Source organism: Antechinus flavipes, chromosome 2 (genome assembly GCF_016432865.1).
Source record: "Antechinus flavipes isolate AdamAnt ecotype Samford, QLD, Australia chromosome 2, AdamAnt_v2, whole genome shotgun sequence".
NCBI classification, from domain to species: domain Eukaryota; kingdom Metazoa; phylum Chordata; class Mammalia; order Dasyuromorphia; family Dasyuridae; genus Antechinus; species Antechinus flavipes.
The window spans coordinates 33122932-33143753 of NC_067399.1; the positions used below are offsets into that span (position 1 = coordinate 33122932).

The 20822-nt window shown below is 53.4% G+C and overlaps 1 protein-coding gene across 1 annotated transcript in view; it reads right to left on the reverse strand.

Annotated features, from left to right (window-relative positions):
* Positions 1-2180: 2180 nt before the first annotated feature.
* POLR1A (RNA polymerase I subunit A) overlaps positions 2181-20822 on the reverse strand; it is a 62391-nt gene continuing 43749 nt past the window's right edge. Inside the window, exons 25-34 of the mRNA XM_051974386.1 lie at positions 19667-19834; positions 16927-17062; positions 16391-16548; positions 9984-10110; positions 9273-9380; positions 8755-9045; positions 8166-8366; positions 7294-7411; positions 4174-4338; positions 2181-2612 (exon numbers count right to left, since the gene is read on the reverse strand). Of these exons, the coding sequence (XP_051830346.1) occupies positions 2512-2612; positions 4174-4338; positions 7294-7411; positions 8166-8366; positions 8755-9045; positions 9273-9380; positions 9984-10110; positions 16391-16548; positions 16927-17062; positions 19667-19834 (1573 nt within the window). The 3' untranslated portion in view covers positions 2181-2511. The remainder of the gene's footprint in view (positions 2613-4173; positions 4339-7293; positions 7412-8165; positions 8367-8754; positions 9046-9272; positions 9381-9983; positions 10111-16390; positions 16549-16926; positions 17063-19666; positions 19835-20822) is intronic.

Genomic DNA, 20822 nt, shown 5'->3' on the forward strand with positions numbered 1-20822 from the left:
CCTCTTTCTCAGAGAGGAGAGGATCCCCCGTTCTCGGAGAGGGCTCCCCCGTACCCGTTCCAGTGGTTTATCCAGGAACACATTCGTCCTGAATCCCTCTCAGGATCTCTGCCCTGCCAAGAGCTTGCCTGTATTTGATCTTCAGTTTACCTACTTCTCACTCCTTCCTGCCCACAAACATGTCCAGCCCTCCCTGATTCTGTTCCACAAAACCCTTCACTTAAGCAAACCTCAGCCCCACCCAGGCCCCACATCTCTCCTCCCTTTCATAACCTGTCGCCTCCGCCTCCGCCTCTCTGTGGCCCTCGCTCTCACCCTGGCCTCTCCCGCCCTAGTCACCAGCGATCCCCTCCGAGCTCTGGCCGTTCTCCCCGGCCATTCTCCACTCTGGTTACGGACCCTTCTAGTCCCCCTTGTCTGTCCTTTCCTGGACGAGGCCCAGGAGCCGCCGTGACATGCCAGGGAACCGGACGGAAGGGAAGGGGCTTTCCCTCACTTTCCCCCATGTCCCAGCCAGTCTCACCAGCCGGAAGCCTGGGCATTGGACCCGGAGCTTGAGGGAGTGGTCACCAGGGAGTCCCAGCACAGTGAGCAGGGGCCCCGGGGAAGCGACGGGGGGTCAGGCTCCTGTTCTCAGCCAGGGAGGGCTGGGGGGGGAGAGGGGCAGGGCCCCAGGCTGTGAATCGGGGGTCTCCGAGGCAGAGGGCAGCCAGAGCGGATGGGCGGGAGCTGGCCTGTACAAATGGACCAAGCCCACGATGTGTATAAACTGTCGGCCGGGGCTGATTTGGGTTAAGACCCCGAGTCCAGCGTGTCTCAGGCTGAGACAATGGCCGCCGGCAGCGATCGGGAATGCTGGGAGTGAGCCGGACAGCCGGATTTCAGGAGGGCCGAGTGCTGAGAGGAGCAGCCAGGAGTCTCAGTAGGAGGCGGCTGCCAGAGTTCCGACAAGGAGGCAAGGCTGGAGCGGCGAGAAGGGGATGGCTGGGACACGGAGGTCACTTTAGCGCAGGCCCCAACCAAGGGTCCCTGAACTACTTCCCCCACCCCGAGGCAATTGGGGTCAAGTGGCTTTTTCCAGGGTCACACAGCTAGAAACGTTAAGTGTCAGACTAGATTTGAGCTCAGGTCCTCCTGACTTCAGGACTGGGGCACTGTCCACTGCGCCACTCAGCTGCCCCCCGAACTACTTGTTAAAAGTATCTTTAGGACTGTAGTTTGATGTCATTGGAAACTGTTTCCTCTGTAATTATCTTCTGCCTTCCGAGATGTCATTCTGAGGTGGGGTCCACAGGCTCCCTCCCCGCCCTCCTGCCCGGGGGTGCTGGCCCCAGTGTCTGGAGCCCGGAAGCCCCCGCTTTGGCACAAGGACACTGGGTGCGATCGGCTCGTTACTGTAAATGTGCAGTGACAGGAACCGGAGGGCAGCCTTTGGGCCGACATCCCCGCTCATGCCAGCATTTGGGAACGACTGGGACGGGAAACCCCAGTGCTGGAGCCTTCAGTTTCCAGGAGGAGGTTTCTACTGGGCCCAGAAAGACCAAAGGGAGGGTGCTTCTGCACTCTGGACCCCAACCCAAGGGCAGCAAGGCCAGAATGGGGGACGTTGGTGGTCTGAAGCACTGACTGGACCCAGGGAAATCCACGTGGCCCCCTTTGAAACGCTCGGCCTGGGGGGCACCATCTGACCGGACAGGGGCAATGAGGGGCGGTGGTTCTCCTCGGGTGGCCTGGGTGGTCCATGGCGCCAGGCTGTGGCCACGGCTGGGCAGGAAGCTGAATCACTGGAGAGTCAGGGCTTTTGGACGTCTCCCAAGGCCTCCTGGAATAACCGCCGTCAAAGCCATGCCATGGTGGGCAGCATCCCTGCTGACTCAGAGTCCAGGCCGACAGATGGGCCCATGGACCGGGCGCGCTCCCCCTTGCCCACACACACGGCCTCCCTGCCCCCTCCCTGGCATATCAACAGCTGCTATCACTAAAAATATGGCGAGCCCAGGCAAAGACCCCGCCCCTTCCGGGACAGTTCGTCATCTCTGAGGAGCTCGATGCACTTTCCCAACCGGCCCACAAATGGAGGGCAGAAGTGGGAAGGGGGTCACCCCCTGTCCATAGAGACATGGAGCCTTTCCTGCCACCTGCCCCCGCCCGCCTCCAGAAAATTCCTGAATGCTCCCGAATTCTGCCAGCTTCACATTTATTCTGAACAATGGTGAGCGCCCACCGAGGGCGAGGTCTCTGACTCCCAGGGCCCGGCACCGGGCCAGGCCAGCCACGGCCAGCGGCAATGGCCAAGGCTCCTTCTCGGAGGAAGCCCCGAGTCCGTCCCACGGTAACACGGCCATCTGCGTCAGGAGAGCCTCGGCATCTTCCGGGGAAGGGCGCCACGGTGGCGCTGGGCACGGCCTTCGCCCGTGAGGTAGCTGAGTGGGGGCCCCGCGTCCGCCCAAGCTTCCGCTTTCTCGTGCTGCCCGCGCACGCCCGCCGGAGGCCGCAGAGGAGGGAGCTCCGCTATCTCAGCGGCTGCTTCAGGTCGAACAGGCCCGTCCCGCCCTTGACCACCTTCCCGACCACCAGACAGGCCGAAGGCGACCTCAGCTCGTCGTGGGCACCTGGCAAAGACACAAGAGTCACCGGTCATTGCTGCTGGAGATGGGACCTGCAGGGCAGAGAGCGCCGACCCCTAACCCCAAATGAATGATCTACTGACCTTCCTGCCGACCTTCACAACCCAAGCAAGAACCGGATGAAGAGATCAGAGCCCTCTCCCTAAATTCCCGCCCAGCCTGGGGAGCGAGGGAGCAGGATGGGTCAGGTGGGGAGATGCGCTCGAGTGGGCAAAGGACGGTGAGCACTGGCCCTCGGCTCAGGGGCCCGGCCCAGAGAGGCAACACCCACTGCGGTTCCGAGGGCCAGGCACCCACCCAAGGCCCCGGGGACAAGAGTCCATGGGGACTCTCAGGAGACGCTGCCTCTCGGAGGTTTCCCTTGACGCCTACCAGGCTCCCCCACCAGGGGCTTTCCTGCCCTGCCCTGCCCTGACGTGGGAAAGGCCGGTTCTCCCTGGGCTATGGGTCGGCCAGGGGGCCACGGGCCCAGCGGGCTCTCCCGGCACTAGCTGCCGCTGCTGTTCCCAAGGAGGCTCCCAGGGATCTCACCCATCCAGAGGAGAATCGGGCGGGACCCTGCGGGCTTGTCCATGGCGCGGGGGAGGGGGAGCCGCGCCACAAGCCAGCTTCCGGAGCTTCCCACCCCCTGGGAGGAGACCTGAAGCGACTGGCCACGTCCCACAGCTGGGGCGCCTCCGGACCAGAGCTTCCAGCGCCCAGCCCAGCACTCTCCATAACAAGCCAAGCTGCCCGTTCTGGTCCAATCAGCCCATTTTCCAGAGGAGGAACCCGAGGCGCTGAGATGCTAAGCAGCCGAAGCCCAGGCGGCCGGCAGGAGCCACCTGGGCAGCTGCACCCTTTGCCTGCTTGGTCCCGGAACGACTGACGCAGTCATCACCCCCAAACTGACCAGCCCCCATGTGTGAGCTTATGGGACCCTCGCATCTGGAAAAGGCTCCAATGATGGAAGGGGGTAACAAGGGGATGGCCTGCCCGGGCACTGCCTGCCTCCTGGGGCCTCCTTCCCTGGGGGCCCCTGGGGTACCTCACGATCCAGCTCTTATGCTACTGCTCCTTGCCCCGGGTCTAGAAGCCTCCCCTCCTCACCTCCGCCAACAGGCTTCCTTCGAGACTTGGCTCAGATGGCACTTTCAAAAGGAGGCCATGCCCACCCCCACTCCCCCATCCATCTCCTGGGACCTCGCTCATCCCCCCCAAGGGCGGGGGGCGCAGTGCCCGGGAGCACCCACAACAGCTTGGGACTAACCCAGAGCCGAGAAGTAGATGGGGGCGGCACCCCTCGGCCGTCCTACCCAGCAGGGCTGAGGTTTGAGGGCACGGGCGGAGTCGATACCCAGCGGGGAGCTGCGGGACCCCCCCGGGGCCGGTCTGCCCGGAACCAGAGCTGCTCACTCAGGGGGCCGGGATTTCCTCAGACGATCCCGTCCCGCCTTCCTTCCCACCCAGCCACACCTAAGTCTCTGCATTCACGGCACAGCCCGAGCAGAGACCAGGAGGGGAATCGGCAGGACCCCAAGCAAAGGGCGGGTGAGTCCCCACTGACCCATCATGGTGGCCTCCTTCAGGAACTTGAAGCTGGTCTCGAATGTCATCTGCTGCAGAGGGGAGGAGTTGGACTGAATCCCGAATCGGTTCAGCGGTTTGTAAACGCCCTCGAAGCACATGTAATCGGCCACCAGGGAGAGGTGCCGGGGGTCCACGGCAATGCCTGTGGGGGACGAAGGAAATGGGAAGGGTTACCGCAGGGATGGAGAGGGCAGGACGGCTCGGCCGGACGTCTGACCCCCAGTGAGCCAGACGGAAGCAGCCATGTTTCCCAGGGTAGGCTTCCCTTCCCCTCCTATGTGGGGCCCTTTTGGGAGCCCTCTACAGCCAGGCGACTCTTCAGGAGGAGGCCTGGGGCCTGCCCGGCCTGCCCCAGGACATTCCCACCCTCAGTCCTGCACCTCAGCCTCCTCCTCTTGCTTTATCCCCTTCCTCAAAAGCACCGGTACTCATCTGTGTACACCTTGTACCCGCCAAGAGAACGCCAGCGCCTCCGGGGCAGGGACGGCGCCACTGCCGTTCTCACGGCCCCAGCGTCTGGCAACCGGCCTCAACAGTCAATTTTGGGGAACTGAAGAAAGAAATCCGAGTCTCCCTGACACTTCAGCTAGACGTGGAACCTCCGGATTGAGAACCTGTGGCCCAAGGGGCAGTGGGGAGCACCGTGTGCCCGTGGTCACTATGCCCTGACTGAGCTGACCCAGCAGCTGGCCAGCACAGCAAGTTCTCGGTCAAGCCCAGTGGCCACTGGGGGTGGAACAAAGAGAGATCGGGGAACACGGACCTCAGCACCAGCCAAGTCTCAACTCTCAGAGCCACACACGAAAATGCTCGACAAGTCCCCCAGCCTTAACCCCTGTTTATACCGAGGGAGCAGCCTGAATCCCAAGGAGCTGATTTAGAGGCTGAGGAGGCTGCTTTCCTCCCAAAGAGACTGAATGCATAAGTGTACAGCATCTCCCTCATTACTTCTGGCTTTGCTTCCTAGAGTCAAGTGAGCAAATTGAATCTCTCCCTTCTCAAGAAAAGGATGTGAAAAATGACAGAAAATACCATGTAGGATGAGGAGGGTCAAAAAACCATTTTTTTAAAAAAGGATTTAAAAAAGACACAAATACAGTGCTGATACTCAAACCAGGAAGAGCCAAAACAGAAAAAGCAAATTATAGGCTAATTTCACTAATGGATATTGATGCAAAAACCCTAAGCTGAATACTAGTTCAGAGACCATAGCAATACATCACAAAGATGATATATTGTGACCAAGTAGGATTTAGGCTGGTTTTAAAATAAGGAAAACTACAAACATAACAGATTAGATCAATAACAAAGTCAACAAGAATTATTTAAATATGTCAACAGATGCAGAAAAATTTTTTGGACAAAATATAACAGTCATTTCTATTAAAAAAATATGAAAGCATAAGTATAAATGGATTTTTCCTTGAAATTATAAGAAGCATCTACCCAAAACCTGTAACGGAGATGAGCTAGAAAACCTCCCAATAAGATCAGGAGTAAGCAAGGATATCCATTATCACTACTATTATTCAATATTTTACCTAAAATGCTCACAATAGCAGTAAGAGAAGAAAAAAATTTGAAAGAAATCAGAAAAGGCAAATAAATAAAATTCTTTTTGCTGATATGGTGGCATCCTTGGAAAATCTTACAGATTCAATTAAAATAGCTTAAAACAATAATTTTTAACAAAGTAGCAAGATACAAAACAATGTCACACAAATCACCAGTAATTCTATACAATCATCAACAAAGTCCTGCAAAAAAAGATAATAAAGAAATATCCTATTTAAAATAACTGTAGACAATATAAAATACCTGAGAGCATATACTTGCCAAGACAAACTCAGGAATTATAGGAATGCAATTATAGAAATAAATTCAGATTTAAATAACTGGAGAAAAATCAATTGTGCTTAGGTGGCTAAGCCAATATCATAAAAATGACAACTTTACCTAAGCAAGTCTACTTATTCAGTGTGATAGCAATTAAACTACCAAAACATGATTTTAATAAAGCTAGAAAAATGAAATTCATTTCAAAGAACAAAAGTCAAGAGTATCAAAAATATATATAAAGGAAGGAGGTTTAGTAGGAAAAGGTCATAAACTATATTATAAAGTGTTAATTATCAAAATTATCGGGTACTGGTTAGGAAACAGAAAGCTGGATCAGCGAATAGAGCTGATGTACAATACGCAGTAGTAAACAATTATAGTAGTCTTGTGTTTAATAAATGTAAAGATTTAAGCTTTTGGGATAAGAATTAGCTACTAGTAAGAATTTTGGGGAAGACAGGAAAGAAGTCTGGCAGAAACTAGGTATAGACCAATATCTTACACCATGTACCAAGAAAAGGTCAAAATGGATACATGGCCCGGACAGCAAGGGTGATATCCTAAGTAAGTGAGAGAGAGGAACGTGGAACATATTATTTACAACTCATGGAGAAGAGAGAATGAATGAATAAAACTAGAGAGAAAGAACTATAGGATGCAAAGTAGATCATTTTGGTTACACAAAATTAAAAAGCTTTTGTACAAGGAAAATCAATTTAGCCAAGGTTATAAGGAAAACAGAAAAATTGAGGAAACATTTGTATAGTTGGATAAAGGCCTCGTATCTCCAGTATACAGATAGTGGTAGATACGAGCACACTATCATATAGCCTCATGATATTTCTGGACAAGAAGTAGCAGGATCCCATGAGGCCAGAAGGAAAAACAGGCCTGTCAAAGCGATGGAGAGGAGATGAGAGCCCGCGGGGGACGCAGTTACCTGGGGAATATCAGGACCCTTAAATAATGAGACAGACAGATTGCTCCCAGGAATGCTGGGAGGGGCCCAGGGTGAGAGGCTCTGCAGGGGCCGCCATCTGCCCTGGTGGAGGGCGCACCTAACACGCGCTCCCGGAGCCACGGCCGTGCTGCTTTTACTTGACAATAGTCCCACGGCCTGGGATGTCGCCCCCCGGCCATCTCCCGTGAGACAGCGGGCGCACCTCAAGGATGCCGGGCTCCCGCAGACATCGCACCCACGCCCAAGCGCGCCCCTGCATGAAGGCCCCGCGGCAGAGTCTGCTGGCGAGCATCTTACCGTAGACGGCGAACACGTCTTTGATTTCCTTCTCGATCACGCGCAGGGCGGCCTCGATGCCGTACGTGTTAGCCATGGCGTGGATGTCGTTGGAATAGAGGCGGCGAAGGTCCAGCACCTGTGCGGGGGAAGGAAGGGCAGCGCGTGCTCAGGGCGGCCGGCCCGGGCTCAGCCCCACAGGCTCCCGCCGAGCCCAGCTCAGTGCGCCAGGGAGCGCCGGAGCGGAGTGACTGGGACACGCACGCGCACACTGTGCACCCGGGCACACTCACACTCACAGCTGCCGACCAGCCCAGCCCCCCAGCCTGGGACGTGCCCCCACCACAGGGGGAGCTAATGGGCTCGATCCAGTTCAGAGCTCCCTGGAAGACTGAGCCCCCGGGCCCCGGAGGCCTTCAGGACGCCACGCCAATGCGCAGCGGGCAGCTCTGGGACTGGAGGCTCTCGCGGGCGCACCCTCGGTCCGGCTTCCAGAGCGCTCTGTCTGTGGAAGAGCCCCCGGCTCCCTCTGACCGCTCGTTCATGCTGGCCCAGGGCTCAGCGTGTGCCGTGATCCGGGCTGGGAACAAGCCCGGCGGCCGCTTAACTCAAAATGAGCGGGTGACGTAAAAGGCCCCTGCAGTCAGGGGTGGAGGTGGGGGGAGGGGAAGGGGGTTTGAGTAATGCTCTCCCATCCCCCTCCTGGGCTAGGAAGCTTTTAGAAGGGAGAGCAGCGGGGCAGAGAACCACAAGCCTGGGGCCGGCTCCTCTGGGCTGGGGAGAAACAGGCGACCTCTGGGAGGATGTCTGGGGGCCTGGGCCGATCTCTGCGTCCTTCCTGACCCGATCCCCCTGAAACGTCTGACCCACGGGACGAGGGCAGAGGCACGTACGTCCGCGTACTTGAAGAGCTCGGGCAGGTTGATGCCCTCCGTGTTCAGGACCAGCTCCTTCTCCTGATTTTTGTTGGTGGTCTCGTTGAGGAGGCAGCGGGTGATTCCCCTGGTCTCATAGAGGACGGCACTGTGGGCCAAGGAGACCACCAGCGAGCACAGGTCAAAGTGCACCTTCATCAGCGGCAGCTTCAGGGTCACCTGGGAAGAAGGTGGGCCCTGGGTGAGACCTCCCTGGCACAGCGCCACGTAGGAAGCAGAGGGGCCAAGCCCCGGGCCGTGGGGTGGGGGGGCAGGCAACGTACAGCAGAGAGAGGGGTGTGTGTGTGTGTGTGTGTGTGTGTGTGTGTGTGTGTGTATGGCTGAGGGTGTGGCCCAGCTGCTCTGGGGGGCTCTGGAGGGGAAGCTAGCGTTGCAGCTACACTTCCACAAGGGCAGAGAGGGAGCCCCTGCACACTGGGTGGTTCCCCCCCTCCCCAGTCCTCTTGGTCCAGTCCCCACGGCTCGATAAGGGGAGGCTCTGGGCCAGGCGAGCTCCGTGAGCCCCGAGCCGAGGCCCTGACTCTCTCCGCGCCCCCCGCACCCTCACCTGGCACCAGAGGCCCTCGTCCACGTCGAACTGGTAGTCCTGGATGGACGAGTGGAGGTTCCGCACGGCCTGGGCTCTCTGCTCCGCCTCCGGCCCGCAGGTCCCCTGACTGCGTGCCCGCCTCTTGCCAGGCCCCGGGGAGGGAGCCTCCGGCTGCTCGGCCTCCGGGCCCTGGGGGCCCTCCTCAGGCCGGGGCCCCTGGTCAGGGCCGCCCTCGGCACCCTCCTCCTCCCGCTCGTTGTCCTCTTCGTTCTCCTCTTCCTGCTCCTCTTCCTCACTCTCATAGTCTACCTGGGGGACGACAGAGGCCGGGGAGCGTAGATGAGGGAGATGAGGGAGGACCTGAGGGCCTGGAGGACAAGACGCCCCCCCACTGGCCTCCCCTTCTTCATAAAGTGAGGCTCCTGGGCTGGGCTACTAAAAGCCTCCGAGTGGAGGACAAGGGAGAGGAGGCCCAGGATGGCCCAAGGGCCCAGAGTTCAGTCCCGCCACCGGGGCCCCTTGCCCCGACCCCTGACCTCTTCCTCCTGCTTCTTCTTCCACTTCTTGTCCGTAGCGTCAGCGTCCCCTTCCTCGGCGTCCCCGTCCACGATCTGCTCCTCGTCCTCGGCCCCCTCCCGCTCCTCCTGCAGAGGGTCACAGGGACACGCTGAGCCCCAGCTCCCCCCCCCCCCAAAAGGCAGAGGCAGCATCGAGCCCCCTAAAAGCACAGCCCTCTCCAACGAGATGTGGGGAGACGAAGTGGGCAGAAAATGCGGCCTGGAGGAGGCCCCGCCCCTGCCCCCCGACCAAGAGCCCAGCCAAAGGGCGGCACTGGGGCTCCCCGCACAGCCCAGCCTGCGTGAGCTGGGCCTCCGCTTCCCCAGTGGGTTCAGGCCGCTTCGCAGCCTGCCCAGGCCTCGGCCCAGGTCACTGGCCTCCGGTCGCTCCCCACGAGCCAGGCTCCGTGCCCTGGCTCTCTGCAGCAAGGGGCTCCCCCTCCTTCCTGTGTCCCCCAAGGCAGCAGCAGGGAGGCCCCGGAGAACAGGAAGGGCCCTGCAGCGCGGTGACAGACAAGGAGAGTGCCCAGCACGTCTGACGGTCCCTCCCCTCCCTCCGGGGCAGCCCTGCCCACAGGCAGCTGGCCTTCCCAGACCCTGGGGGCCTGGAGCTGACCTCAGACGGGGCAGGGCCTGGGTAGCTGACCGCAGCCCCCTGCCCCGCCCCGGCCCGGCCTCTTGCTCACCCACCCGGTTTCCCGACGTTTCCCCGGCGCTGTCCAGATCCTGCTGAGTCGCCCTCCGCGTGCTCACAGCTTTGAAGGACGACACCTTGCTGCTCTTCCTTTTGATGGCCTCCAGCAGCAGCTTAAGGAACCTGGGGGAGTGGGGAGGGATGGGAGACAGAATGGCCTCTGTCAGCACAAACCCCCAAATCTTAAGAGGAACTTGCTCCCTCCCACCTCCAAGCCTCTGTGGCCAGCCCTGAGCACAAGGAGCCACTGGCACTTACCAAGCACCAGGGGCTGGGGGCTGGGCGGGCAGCACCCCAGGGATACCCCCTCAGACTCATCAGGAGCCCCCCACCCACAGAGCGCCTCTCATGAGGCAAAGCTGGCCCTGAAAGTGCCCGGGTGGGGAGGGAGGGGGCACCAGACCATCCTGTGGTCGGGACGGTGTGGTAGAGGCTGGCTGGAGCGCGGTGCCGCCATTGAGACCAATGTGACAAGGATGAGGATCGGGAAAGATAAGAAACGTGCAAAGAGAGAGAACCCACCCACATGCGAGTGATCACCATGGAGAGCGTGTGCGGGACCTGTTGGCGCAGAAGGGGTGAGAACCAGACAAATGATGGCCCCTGACGGCTCGGTAAAGGTCACAGGACTGCGATGGGCCGCAGCCCCCGTGACATGGGGGGTTACCCACAGAGCCGCGTGGAGAACCGCAGGTGAGAGAAGAGGAAGGAAAAAGGGAAAGCGGCCAATAGCTAAGTTTGGGGGGCGGGGGGCAGTGCGCAGGCGGCTGGAAATGTGGGCTTGGAGCCACAGCCCGGGAGTCATTAGCACAGGAGACAGCTGAAGTGGGGAGAGAGAAAATGACTGCCAGAATACCTGGGGGCTCACCCCTCCCACCCCCCGCATTTAAGAGACAGAGGAAGAAAAGAAGGTGTCAGAGACAGAATGCGGCAGGAAAACCAGGAGAGGATAGTCTGGCAGCCGTCAAGGAGAGAAAGTCTCAAGAAGGGGAAAGGCCCGGTTCGGGGAAAGGGTGCTGTCTGTCCGTCTGTCTGTCACTATCCAACACTGTCCAGAGGTCAAGGAACTTGAGGTCTGAAACAGCTGCTGGGTCTGGTGATCAGGAGCTTGTGCGGGGAAGGGGGGAGAGGGCAGGTTTAATACAGCAGACATACAGAGCAGGGGCAGAGGCCAAGGGCATAAGGCACGGAGCGAGCGCTCAGGCCGTGGGCAACTCAGAAAAGGAGGCTCTGCTGGGGACCGTGGATTTGGAGCTGGAGGGAAATGCTCAGGGGACTGCAGACGGGAGGCGGATGGGGGGCGGATGGGCAGCGAGCCTCCCCAGGGCCAGGGCTCTAACTCAGTCCGGGATGCCAAGCTCGTGCGAGCCTGTATCTCAGGCCCTCTGAAGGCTGGATAAACAATATGTCTGCTAGGTGTCCAGGTGATTGTGCAAATGCATGGTGATTTAGCTACAAGGGGTAAAACGTAAGTTTGTTGACAAGCCAAAAAAAGCAACTTTGGATCCCGGGATGTGGAATAAAAAAAATCCCGGCTCCAAGACGAAAGCCCCTCCAACAAAGGGCCAATCTGGTTGGGGGTTGCCCAGGATGGAGGGAAGCAAGGGTAAAGGCCCCGGTTTGGAGTCAAGGTCTGTCTCTAAATAGCTTTCCCTGCGTATCTGGAAACAAGTCAGTCAATGGACCTCTGTGAGAAGGGAGGGAGGGAAGTAGGACTAGATGGCCCGAGGTCCCGCAGGTCTGGGGCCTAGGAATTACGGGCCTGGTCTAGGACTCGGGAGGTCCCATGGAGTCTGCTCTCCTCTGAGACCTGGGCAAAGGTAGGATCGCTCTGAGCTGATCAGTAACAGAGAAGTAGCTTCTCTGCATCAGAGGAGGGAATACCCTCCCCCACCATCAACTCCCCATGTGGATGGAGTCCCATCTCCAGTCCTGAGCCTCCCACATCTCCTCAAGTTCCAGGCGCTGTATCAGACACTGGGGATACAAAGGCAAAAGTGAAGAAAAGCCCGCCCTAATGAGGAGGGGACATCCCCATCAGAAAGCACAAAGGACACGGGTTTAATCAATGAGGGCTCCATTCTGTCTCTGCCACATAATCATAAGGAAACACTTGCACACCAAGTTCATGCCTTCTGGGGTTGGATGTTCCATACCGTCCCTTCTGTCTTCTGCTTCCGTGGACAAAAGTTTGTTTCTATTCTTAATATAAATCACATACAGTCTGGCATTACACTGGAAGAGAGCAGGGAGGAAGCTGGCTAACAGGATAAAAAACTATGAACTAGGCCAGTGCTTGGCACACAGCGGGCACTTAATAAAAAGCTGTTGAGTGTTTCTGCAGGGTGGCAACTAGGGCAAGGTGACCAGATTTTTTTCTCCAGGCACAGACCACACTTTCAATCCTTCAATTGTCCCCCAAACAACTGAATGCAATAGTTTAGCAAGAACAAATAGTTAAAATAGGAAACTCCCAGATGATCTGAACCTCCCTCTTGGCCCACCCTCCCCCCAGCCCCAAGCTCCCAAGTGAGTTCCTCTCTAGCCATCCACCCCTACTCTCTAGCATGGAATGAATGAATAAAAGAAACATTAAGTAGTTACTATGTTCTATTAGCTGGTGATACACAAAGGAAAGCAAAGTCTTTTAGCTTGGAAAGTCTCAGGCAGGCTAAAGTGAAGTCCTGAGGCAAGAAATAACAAATGTCAGAATGTCCTTTCCAGAAGCAATACTAATTTGATTATGGGTCAGAAACTGAGCAGAGATTATGGGCAGGGAGTTGATTTGTGAGAAGACAGTTGGTTACTGGGAAATCAAGTGAGAGGCTGAGCCGGAGCAGCACTCCTGTTCAAGTGGGACACACACACACACACACACACAACCCTTAACTGCACCAGAGAGTAACAACTGCTAGTTATGGTTTTTAACTGAGACCTCAGCAATCCATATTCATTGAGGCTGGCAGGAAACAGGTTACCAGCTTTACTCAACTTTACTAGCAGGAAAGAGCCATCCGTTGCTGATCAGAGACACTCCCAACTCCCAAGATAAAATGTGGAACCATCCCAAGTGGACAGAGATGTCCAGTCAGGCCATAAACCAGCTCCTCCAATAACCAGAATGCTGGACAGAGTCATCTCCAGACTCAGACAAGAGAAGAAAGCCTGTGCTCTCTCTCCCCAGTTAGGCCTTTGTGACAAACAAAACAATCTTGGTCTCTCTTGCTAGGAACAGGTTGTGAGTTTCTCTTTAAATGACTGGCTTCTCCTCTCTCTAAAACCACCAGCAAGCATCAGATGTAACGGGAATAAACTCGGGCCATTCCCAATAAGGTCAGGGGTGAAGCAAGGCTGCCCACTATCAACATTACTATTCAATATCGTATTGGAAATGTTAGCTTCAGCAATAAGAGAAGAAAAAGAGATTAAAGGAATTAGAATGAATAATTAGGAAACACAATTATCACTCTTTGCAGATGATATGATGGTATACTTGGAGAATTTTAGAGAACCAACTAAAAAAACTACTAGAAACAATTCACAACTTCAGCAAAGTTGCAGGATACAAAATAATTCCACATCTATACAAAGTCTAGCAACAAGAGATACAAAGAGAAATTCCATTTAAAATAACTGTAGATAATACCTGCCAAGACAAAGTCAGGAACTATATGAACACAATTACAAAATACTTCCACACAAATAAAGTTAGATCTAAACAAATGGAAGAATATTAAGTTCTCATGGGTAGGCCAAGCTACCATGATAAAAACGGCAATTCTGCCTAATTAATCTACTTATTTAGGGCCATACCAATCAAACTCCCAAGAAATTGTTTTACAGAGCTGGAAAATATAATAACAATTCATTTGGAAGAACAAAAGGTCAAAAATTTCAAGAGAATTAATTTTTAAAAAGTGCAAAGGAAAGCGGCCTAGCTATACCAGATCTAAAACTATATTATAAAGCAGCACTCATCAAAACCATTTGGTACCGGCTAAGAAACAGAGTAGTTGATCAGTAGAATAGATTAGCTTCACAAGGCACAATATAGCAATCTAGAGTTTGATAAACTCAAAAGGCTCCAAAGTTCCAGCTTCTGGGATAAGAACTCACTATATGACTAAAATTGCTGGGAAACTGGAAAACAGTAGGCAGAAACCAGGCACTGACCAATACTTAACACCCTATACCTAGATAAAGTCAAAATGGGTTCATGATTTAAACGTAAAGGATGATGCTATAAACAAATTAAGAGGACAAAGAATGGCCTATCTCTCAGATCTGTGGAGAAGGAATTGATGGCCAAAGATAGAGAATATTATGAAATATAAAATGGATAATTTTGATTATATTAAAGTTTTTATGCAAACAAAACCAATGCAGTCAGAAGAGAAGCAGAAAACTGGAAAAAACTTTTTACATCCAAGTCCTCATTTCCAAGAGAACTCACTCTAATTTAGAATGCAAGCAAGCCATTCTACAATTGATAGTCAAAGGATATGAATAGACAATTTTCAAAGAAATTTAAGCCATTTCTAACCATATGAAAAAATGCTCTAAATCATTATCAGAGAAATGCAAATTAAGAGAACTCTGAAGTACAACTACACATCTCTCAGATTGGCTAAGACGACAGGAAAAGATAATGATGAATATTGGCAGTGATGTGAGAAAATGGGGACGCTAATACATTGTTGGTGGAGTTGTGAACTGATCCAATCATTCTGGAGAACAATTTGGAACTATGCCCAAAGGGCTAGCAAATTGTGCACACCCTTTGATCTAGTTGTCTCTATTATGGGTCTGAATCCCAAAGAGATCATAAAAAAGGGAAAAGGACCCATATGTGCAAAAAAGTTTGTAGCAGCTTTTTTTGTAGTGGTAAAGAATTGGAAAGTGAGCGGATGCCCACCAGTTGGGGAATGACTTAATAAGTTATGGTATATGAATATTATGGAATTATATTGTTCTATAAGAAACGACCAGCAGGATGATTTCAGAGAGGCCTGGAGAGACTTACATGAACTGATGCTAATCGAAGCAAGTAGAACTAAGAGAATATGGTACATAACAAGAACGTCATACAATGATCGATTCTTATGGATGTGGCTTTTTTCAAACGTGAGGTGATTCAGGCCAGTTCTAATTGTCTTGTGATGGAAAGAGTCATCTGCACTCAGAGAGAGGACTGTGGGAACTGAGTAGGATCACAACATAGTATTTCCATCTTTTTTTGTTGTTCTTTGCTTGCTTTTTTTTCCTTTCTCATTTTTTCCTCTTTTGATCTGATTTTTTTCTTGTGAAGCAAGATAATTGTGGAAATATATATAGAAGAATTGCATATGTTTAACATATATTGGATTACTTGCTATCTAAGGAAGGAGGGTGAGGGCAAAGGAGGAAGAAAAATTTGGAACACAAGGTTTTGCAAGGGTGAATGTTGAAAATTATCTTTGCATGTATTTTGAAAATTAAAAGCTATTATTAAAAACATGATTGCACATTATAAATGAATGAATGAATGAATGACTGGCTTCAGGAGATTCCCAGAGTTGGGCTACTAGAACTAAAAGAAGAAAAGATATGGAATCAGTGGAAAAGGTCAGTCACAAGGCTCCATCTTCAAATGTTGGAAGGGCTCTTCCACAGACGAGTGATGACATCTATGCTAAGTGACCCCAAGGGACAAGATTAGGAATAAAAGTCAGGAGCCATGAAGGAGGAAGATGGGCTGGTGCTCATGACAGGGCAACATAAGAGGGGTTTCCATTTGGAGGAGTCTACGATTTGGGGAATAGTTGAAGAGAGAGGATTCTACCTGGATGAGACTATTCTGTAGATCCTCCGCCCTCTCCTCAGCACCATTACAGAGTGACGAGCTACTAAAGAACTGAATCTAGCCCTGTAGTTCTACAAAAGAAAATTATAATGCAGAGAAGAGAGGTGACTTACCCAGGATCCTATAAGAAGGGGCTGGATTTTACCTTAAGCCCCCAACAGCCCCCAAGACTTCTGTCTCAGCTCACTCACCCCACTCTGAGACTGTGAGGGTCAGCACAGGAGAGATCAACAAGGGCCGACACTTCCTAACTACAGTTCGTGATACCCCGCCCCTCACACCCCCGCTAAGATGACCTTCCATGTACACAGCAGACATCTTGTACACTTTTTTTTGCCTTTCTTTGTGCCTTTAGTGCTTGGCGTGATGCCTGACATCCAGTAAGGGTTCAATAAGTGCTTGCTGACTAACTCTGAACTACAGTTTCTTCATCTGTGCGATCGGAATACCATTATTTCCCTTACAGAATTGTTTTCAGAAGCAGTTCGCAAACCTTCCAAGCCATATAAATGTATTATTAATATAATTATAGAGCAAAGCAAAAACAGCTAGAAATCTGACCTTGTTTCTACAAAATGCAGAATGTCTGTAGGTCGCAGGTACTTCTCCTGCTGGTAATACTTGTAGGGGAGGAAATTAAAGCGAATGCAGTAGACCCGGTATTTGCTTCTCTTTTCTTCCATGCAGAAGGACTCTTGGACATCAACTTTCTGCAGTACCTGCAGCCATATCAAAAGAAGGACATGCGCTTGACCAGGCCTTTGGAACTCCAAGAGAACTGGCTGGGGGCAGGGGGCCACCACGGACCCCACCAAGAGCCCTCCCTCCCTTTGTGTGTTTGTGCATCTCCAGACGCATCGCTGCAAGCCCTAACCCAGCATCTGGAACCTCCAGCACAGCTGGCAGGAAAGGAAACCTAGGAAGCAATGAATGTCCAGGAGGGGAGGGGATCGGGGCCTGGACCTGCAGCTCCCTCCCAGCTGGCAGCTGTCCTGACGCCAGCTTTCTCTCTGCCCTTTGGCTACTAGTGGGTAACGAACGTGTCGGCCCAATCTGCCCCGGGGTCCCTCGGAGGACCGCCCCCAGCTCCCAGTTACCTCGCCCAAGCACACTCTGGTCAGCTTCTTCTTCAGGCTCTTGACCTTCTTCAGGGCCTTCTTGGTGTTGAGCACCGGCACGCTCATCATGGGTGTCTTTATGTTTGAGCTGGCCACCATGAGGATCTCCCTCAATCTGAAAGAGAGGGCAAAGGCTTAGCAAGCTCTAAGACAGCCAGAGGACTCGGGGTGCCCCTTCTGGGGAGTGGAGGGGGGCAGAGACCCCACGTGGCCGGGGCCTTTTACTCAGCTGCTTCACCCACAACTCCAGTTCAAATACTATTCAAGTTACCAAGAGGACTCTGCCAGGGGCTGGTAAGGCCAGCAAAGGTGCAGCCTGTGCTCTCCTGGCGCTTTAATCTGGGAAAGGGGACCAAGGCCCAAAGGATGCAATGGTAAACTAAATACACAATGCTACAGAACTGCCAAATTCTGCCAGCTCTCCTGCCACTCTCTCCTCCACTAGCACCACAAACACACGTGGGGCCTGGTGCCCTCGGGCCTTGGCTACTGCCACTGCCTCCGAATTTGTCTCCCGCCTCGGGTTCCGCTCCATTCTGTGCTCAGCTGCCTAAAGTACAGACTGAGTCATTCCCCTCCTCAAAGATCACCAGGGGTTTCCCAGTGCCCATGGAATCAAATATCAGCTTGTGTATTTAGCTTTTAAAATGCTTCCAACCTTATTAAACATCACACCTCTTTCCACACTCTTGAGATCCAGATAAATGGGCCTTGGTTTCCCTCCCCTGATGCCCCATCTCTGTACTTTGGCCCTGGGTGCCAGAAATGTTCTCCCAGCCCCTTCCATGCCTTCTTTTTGCTCAAACACCATCTTCTCCCTGATCCTCACTCCTCCCCTGTCCCTCAAAAATGCACCATGAAAAGGACCCACATGGGCACGAATGTTTGTGGCGGCCTTCTCTGTAGTGGCCAGAAACTGGAAACTGAGTGGATGCCCATCAATTGGAGAATGGCTGAATAAATTGTGGTATATGAATGTTATGGAATATAATTGTTCTGTAAGAAATGACCAGCAGGATGATTTCAGAAAAGCCTGGAGGGACTGATGCTGAGTGAACTGAGCAGAACAAAGCACACAGCACCAATAAAATTATGTGATGATCAATGGGATGGACGTGGCTCTTTTGGAAGGTAATTCAAGACAATTCCTATAGACTTGGGATGGAGAGAGCTATCTGCGCCAGAGAGAGGGCTGTGGGGACGGAGTGTGGATCGAAGCAGAGTGTTTTTCACCTTTTTGTAGTAGTCGCTAACCTATACCAGACTGCTTACTGTCTCGGGGAGAGGGCAGGTAAGGGAGGGAGAGAGAAAAATTTGAAACAAAAATGGATGTTGAAAACTACTTTTACATCTATTTAGAAAAAATAAAATACTATTGAGGGAAAATAAATTGTAAGTGGATATTAAGAATATTTAACTAGTTGTCCTGGTATGTAACATTAAGTTCATAATAAGTATATTTTAAAAGGGAAAAAGCTGTGCCCTGGGTTTATTTTGTACATAGTCGTCAGTATACGTTAATAAAAGACGCACTCATGATAGTTGGGGCCTCCTGTTAGCTGCTCAGATCTAATAAGCAGAGCTCAGAACAGGTCCCGCCTTCCAGAAGCTGACAAGCTAGTCCGTATTAGCTGCCCACACATGGAGCAGAGGGAGGGTGAGCCCAGGGGACAGGACCAGCGGCACAGGGAGGGAGAGGGCACAGGGGCGAGGTCGCCTGCAGAGAATGGATCTGAAATGAAGCTGGAAGAAAGCTAGGGAAACTTGAGGTTGGGGGGGAGGAGGGGAGCGCGGGGGCCCAAGAGCCTCCAGGTGAGAGGTGAGAGCATCCATTGTTCCCAGAGCACAGGGACTGGGAGTATAATTAGTCAGAGAGCCAGAAGGAGAGGAAGGGATGGCAGGAAAGACTTTCAACAGGTGATCCTGGGGGGAATAGGGAATCCCTGACACTCACTCACTGAGCAGGGAGCGGGGTGACCAGGTCAGGAAGTGAAGGGACTGCAGTGGGGACTCTACAGGGGGTACGTCTTCCCAACAGAATCTAGACTCCTACAGGGCAGATGCTGCTGTTCTCCCCAGACAGGTAACAAGGAGCTGTTCACTGCCTGCCTGGGGCAGGTTCCAAGGCACTGAGCCCTCGACTCTGCTCCCCTCACCTTCGCCTCTGGGAGTCCTCCCTTCCCTCAAGGCTCCGCCCGGTGTGACCCCAAGCCAGTCACCCCCAGAGGAGGAGCCTGATAGGTGATGGAGAGGAGCTCGTGTAATATGCCCACGGATGAAATCCTATTAATGATAGTCCAGGTCTACCAGCACGAAGGACTGGCTCCTGCTGACGTCAGTGTTTGGTCTGACAGGAACGTCCCACTCCTGGTCAGGCAGGCCCGGGGGTGCGAGGGACCTGAGGGGCCTGGGGTGCTGGCACCCGGGAGTGCTGGGAGCCAGGACACTCTGGCTGCCTCCACAGCGTGCTGCTGCAGGGGGTGGCTGGACAGTGACTGTTATCTGACCAAAAGCACAGGCACACTAGCTGTGCAGATAAAGCAGCGCAGGCCCAGGCGGAGGCAGAGGGGTGGTTGGTTCCCTCCTCCCTGCTCCTGGGGCTCCTTCCCCTATGGAGCCAAAGGAGTTTCTTTCCCTTGTGGCACAGCGGGGCCCAGGCAGGGCCACAGGACCCCTCCGGCTTCCCCTTATTCTCTCTGCTAAATCCCCCGCCTCTTACCTTGGAATTCCCAGGGTAACATTCATCTCTCCTCTGCCGGCAAAGTGGAAAGTGTTCAGGGTCATCTGTGTGGAAGGTTCTCCGATGCTCTGGGCGGCCAGGAGACCCACTGCTTCCCCGGGGTCACACAGTGCCCGCTGCCACTTCAGATGGAGCAAGGTCTTCAACCTAGGGCAAAAGGGCCGTGGGGAGTCAGGGGACAGACCCCAGAGCCCCCTGGGTGCCGGGACCACTCACCACTCCCAAAGGTGGAGCTTTTCTCCAGACTGCACCATGGAAATGAAATGGTCTCCTCAGTAATCCCGATCCCTCCTATCTCTACTGAAGGCTCCAGACGCTGTGCCGGAGCCTTGCTTTAGAATCCCTCACTTTCTTCGGAGGTCAGCTCCAGTCCTTCCTACCTGCTACCTGGTCTGCCCCAGGAAATTACCCTGGAGTTTTTATCTGCTTATAAGAGTATATGTTGGGGCAATTGAATGCTGCAGTGGTTAGAACCCCAGGCCTGAAGTCAAGAGGACCCGAGTTCAAATCTGGCCTCAGACATTTAAAAACTTGGACAAGTCACTTATTCCCAATTATTGGGGGGGTGGAGGGGAAGCGTATATGTTGCCCCCCCCCCAATAAGGATGGAAGACCATGGGCAGGGATTAGCTCAGTTTTGAGCTGACTGGGTCATTGGTACAACTGGGTCCGCCCTCCCTGGAGCAGCTGGAGTGTCACCAGGGCTCCAGAACCAAAGCGCCCCATTCCAACTTCACTCCGACTCATTCAGAATTTGGGAAAACTTGGGCAGGGGCTAAGCTCACGCTTAAAGCACCGGCCACAAAGGGTTTGTTCAAGGCATGAAAAGTAACACAAAACCTGTTCTCTTGCAAGCACTCTGGCCCAGCACCTGAGAAGCATTCAGTATATACACAGTGTCTTAACTACAAATGTTCTTAACCGGGAGAGTCTTCCAGACAACCTCTGGCAAGCTAGTTTTAGTAGCGTTGAGGAAGTTAAAAAAAAGCAGAAACTCATTTAAGCCCAAATCTTTTCCTCGCTCGGATTAGCCTCAGGTCCAAGCAGGCTCTGAGAGCACACGAACACCCGAGAGATGAAAGCCGAGCTGGTGCTTAGTCCTGGAGGAGTTCTCTGCTTGGCCGGGAGCGGGCTC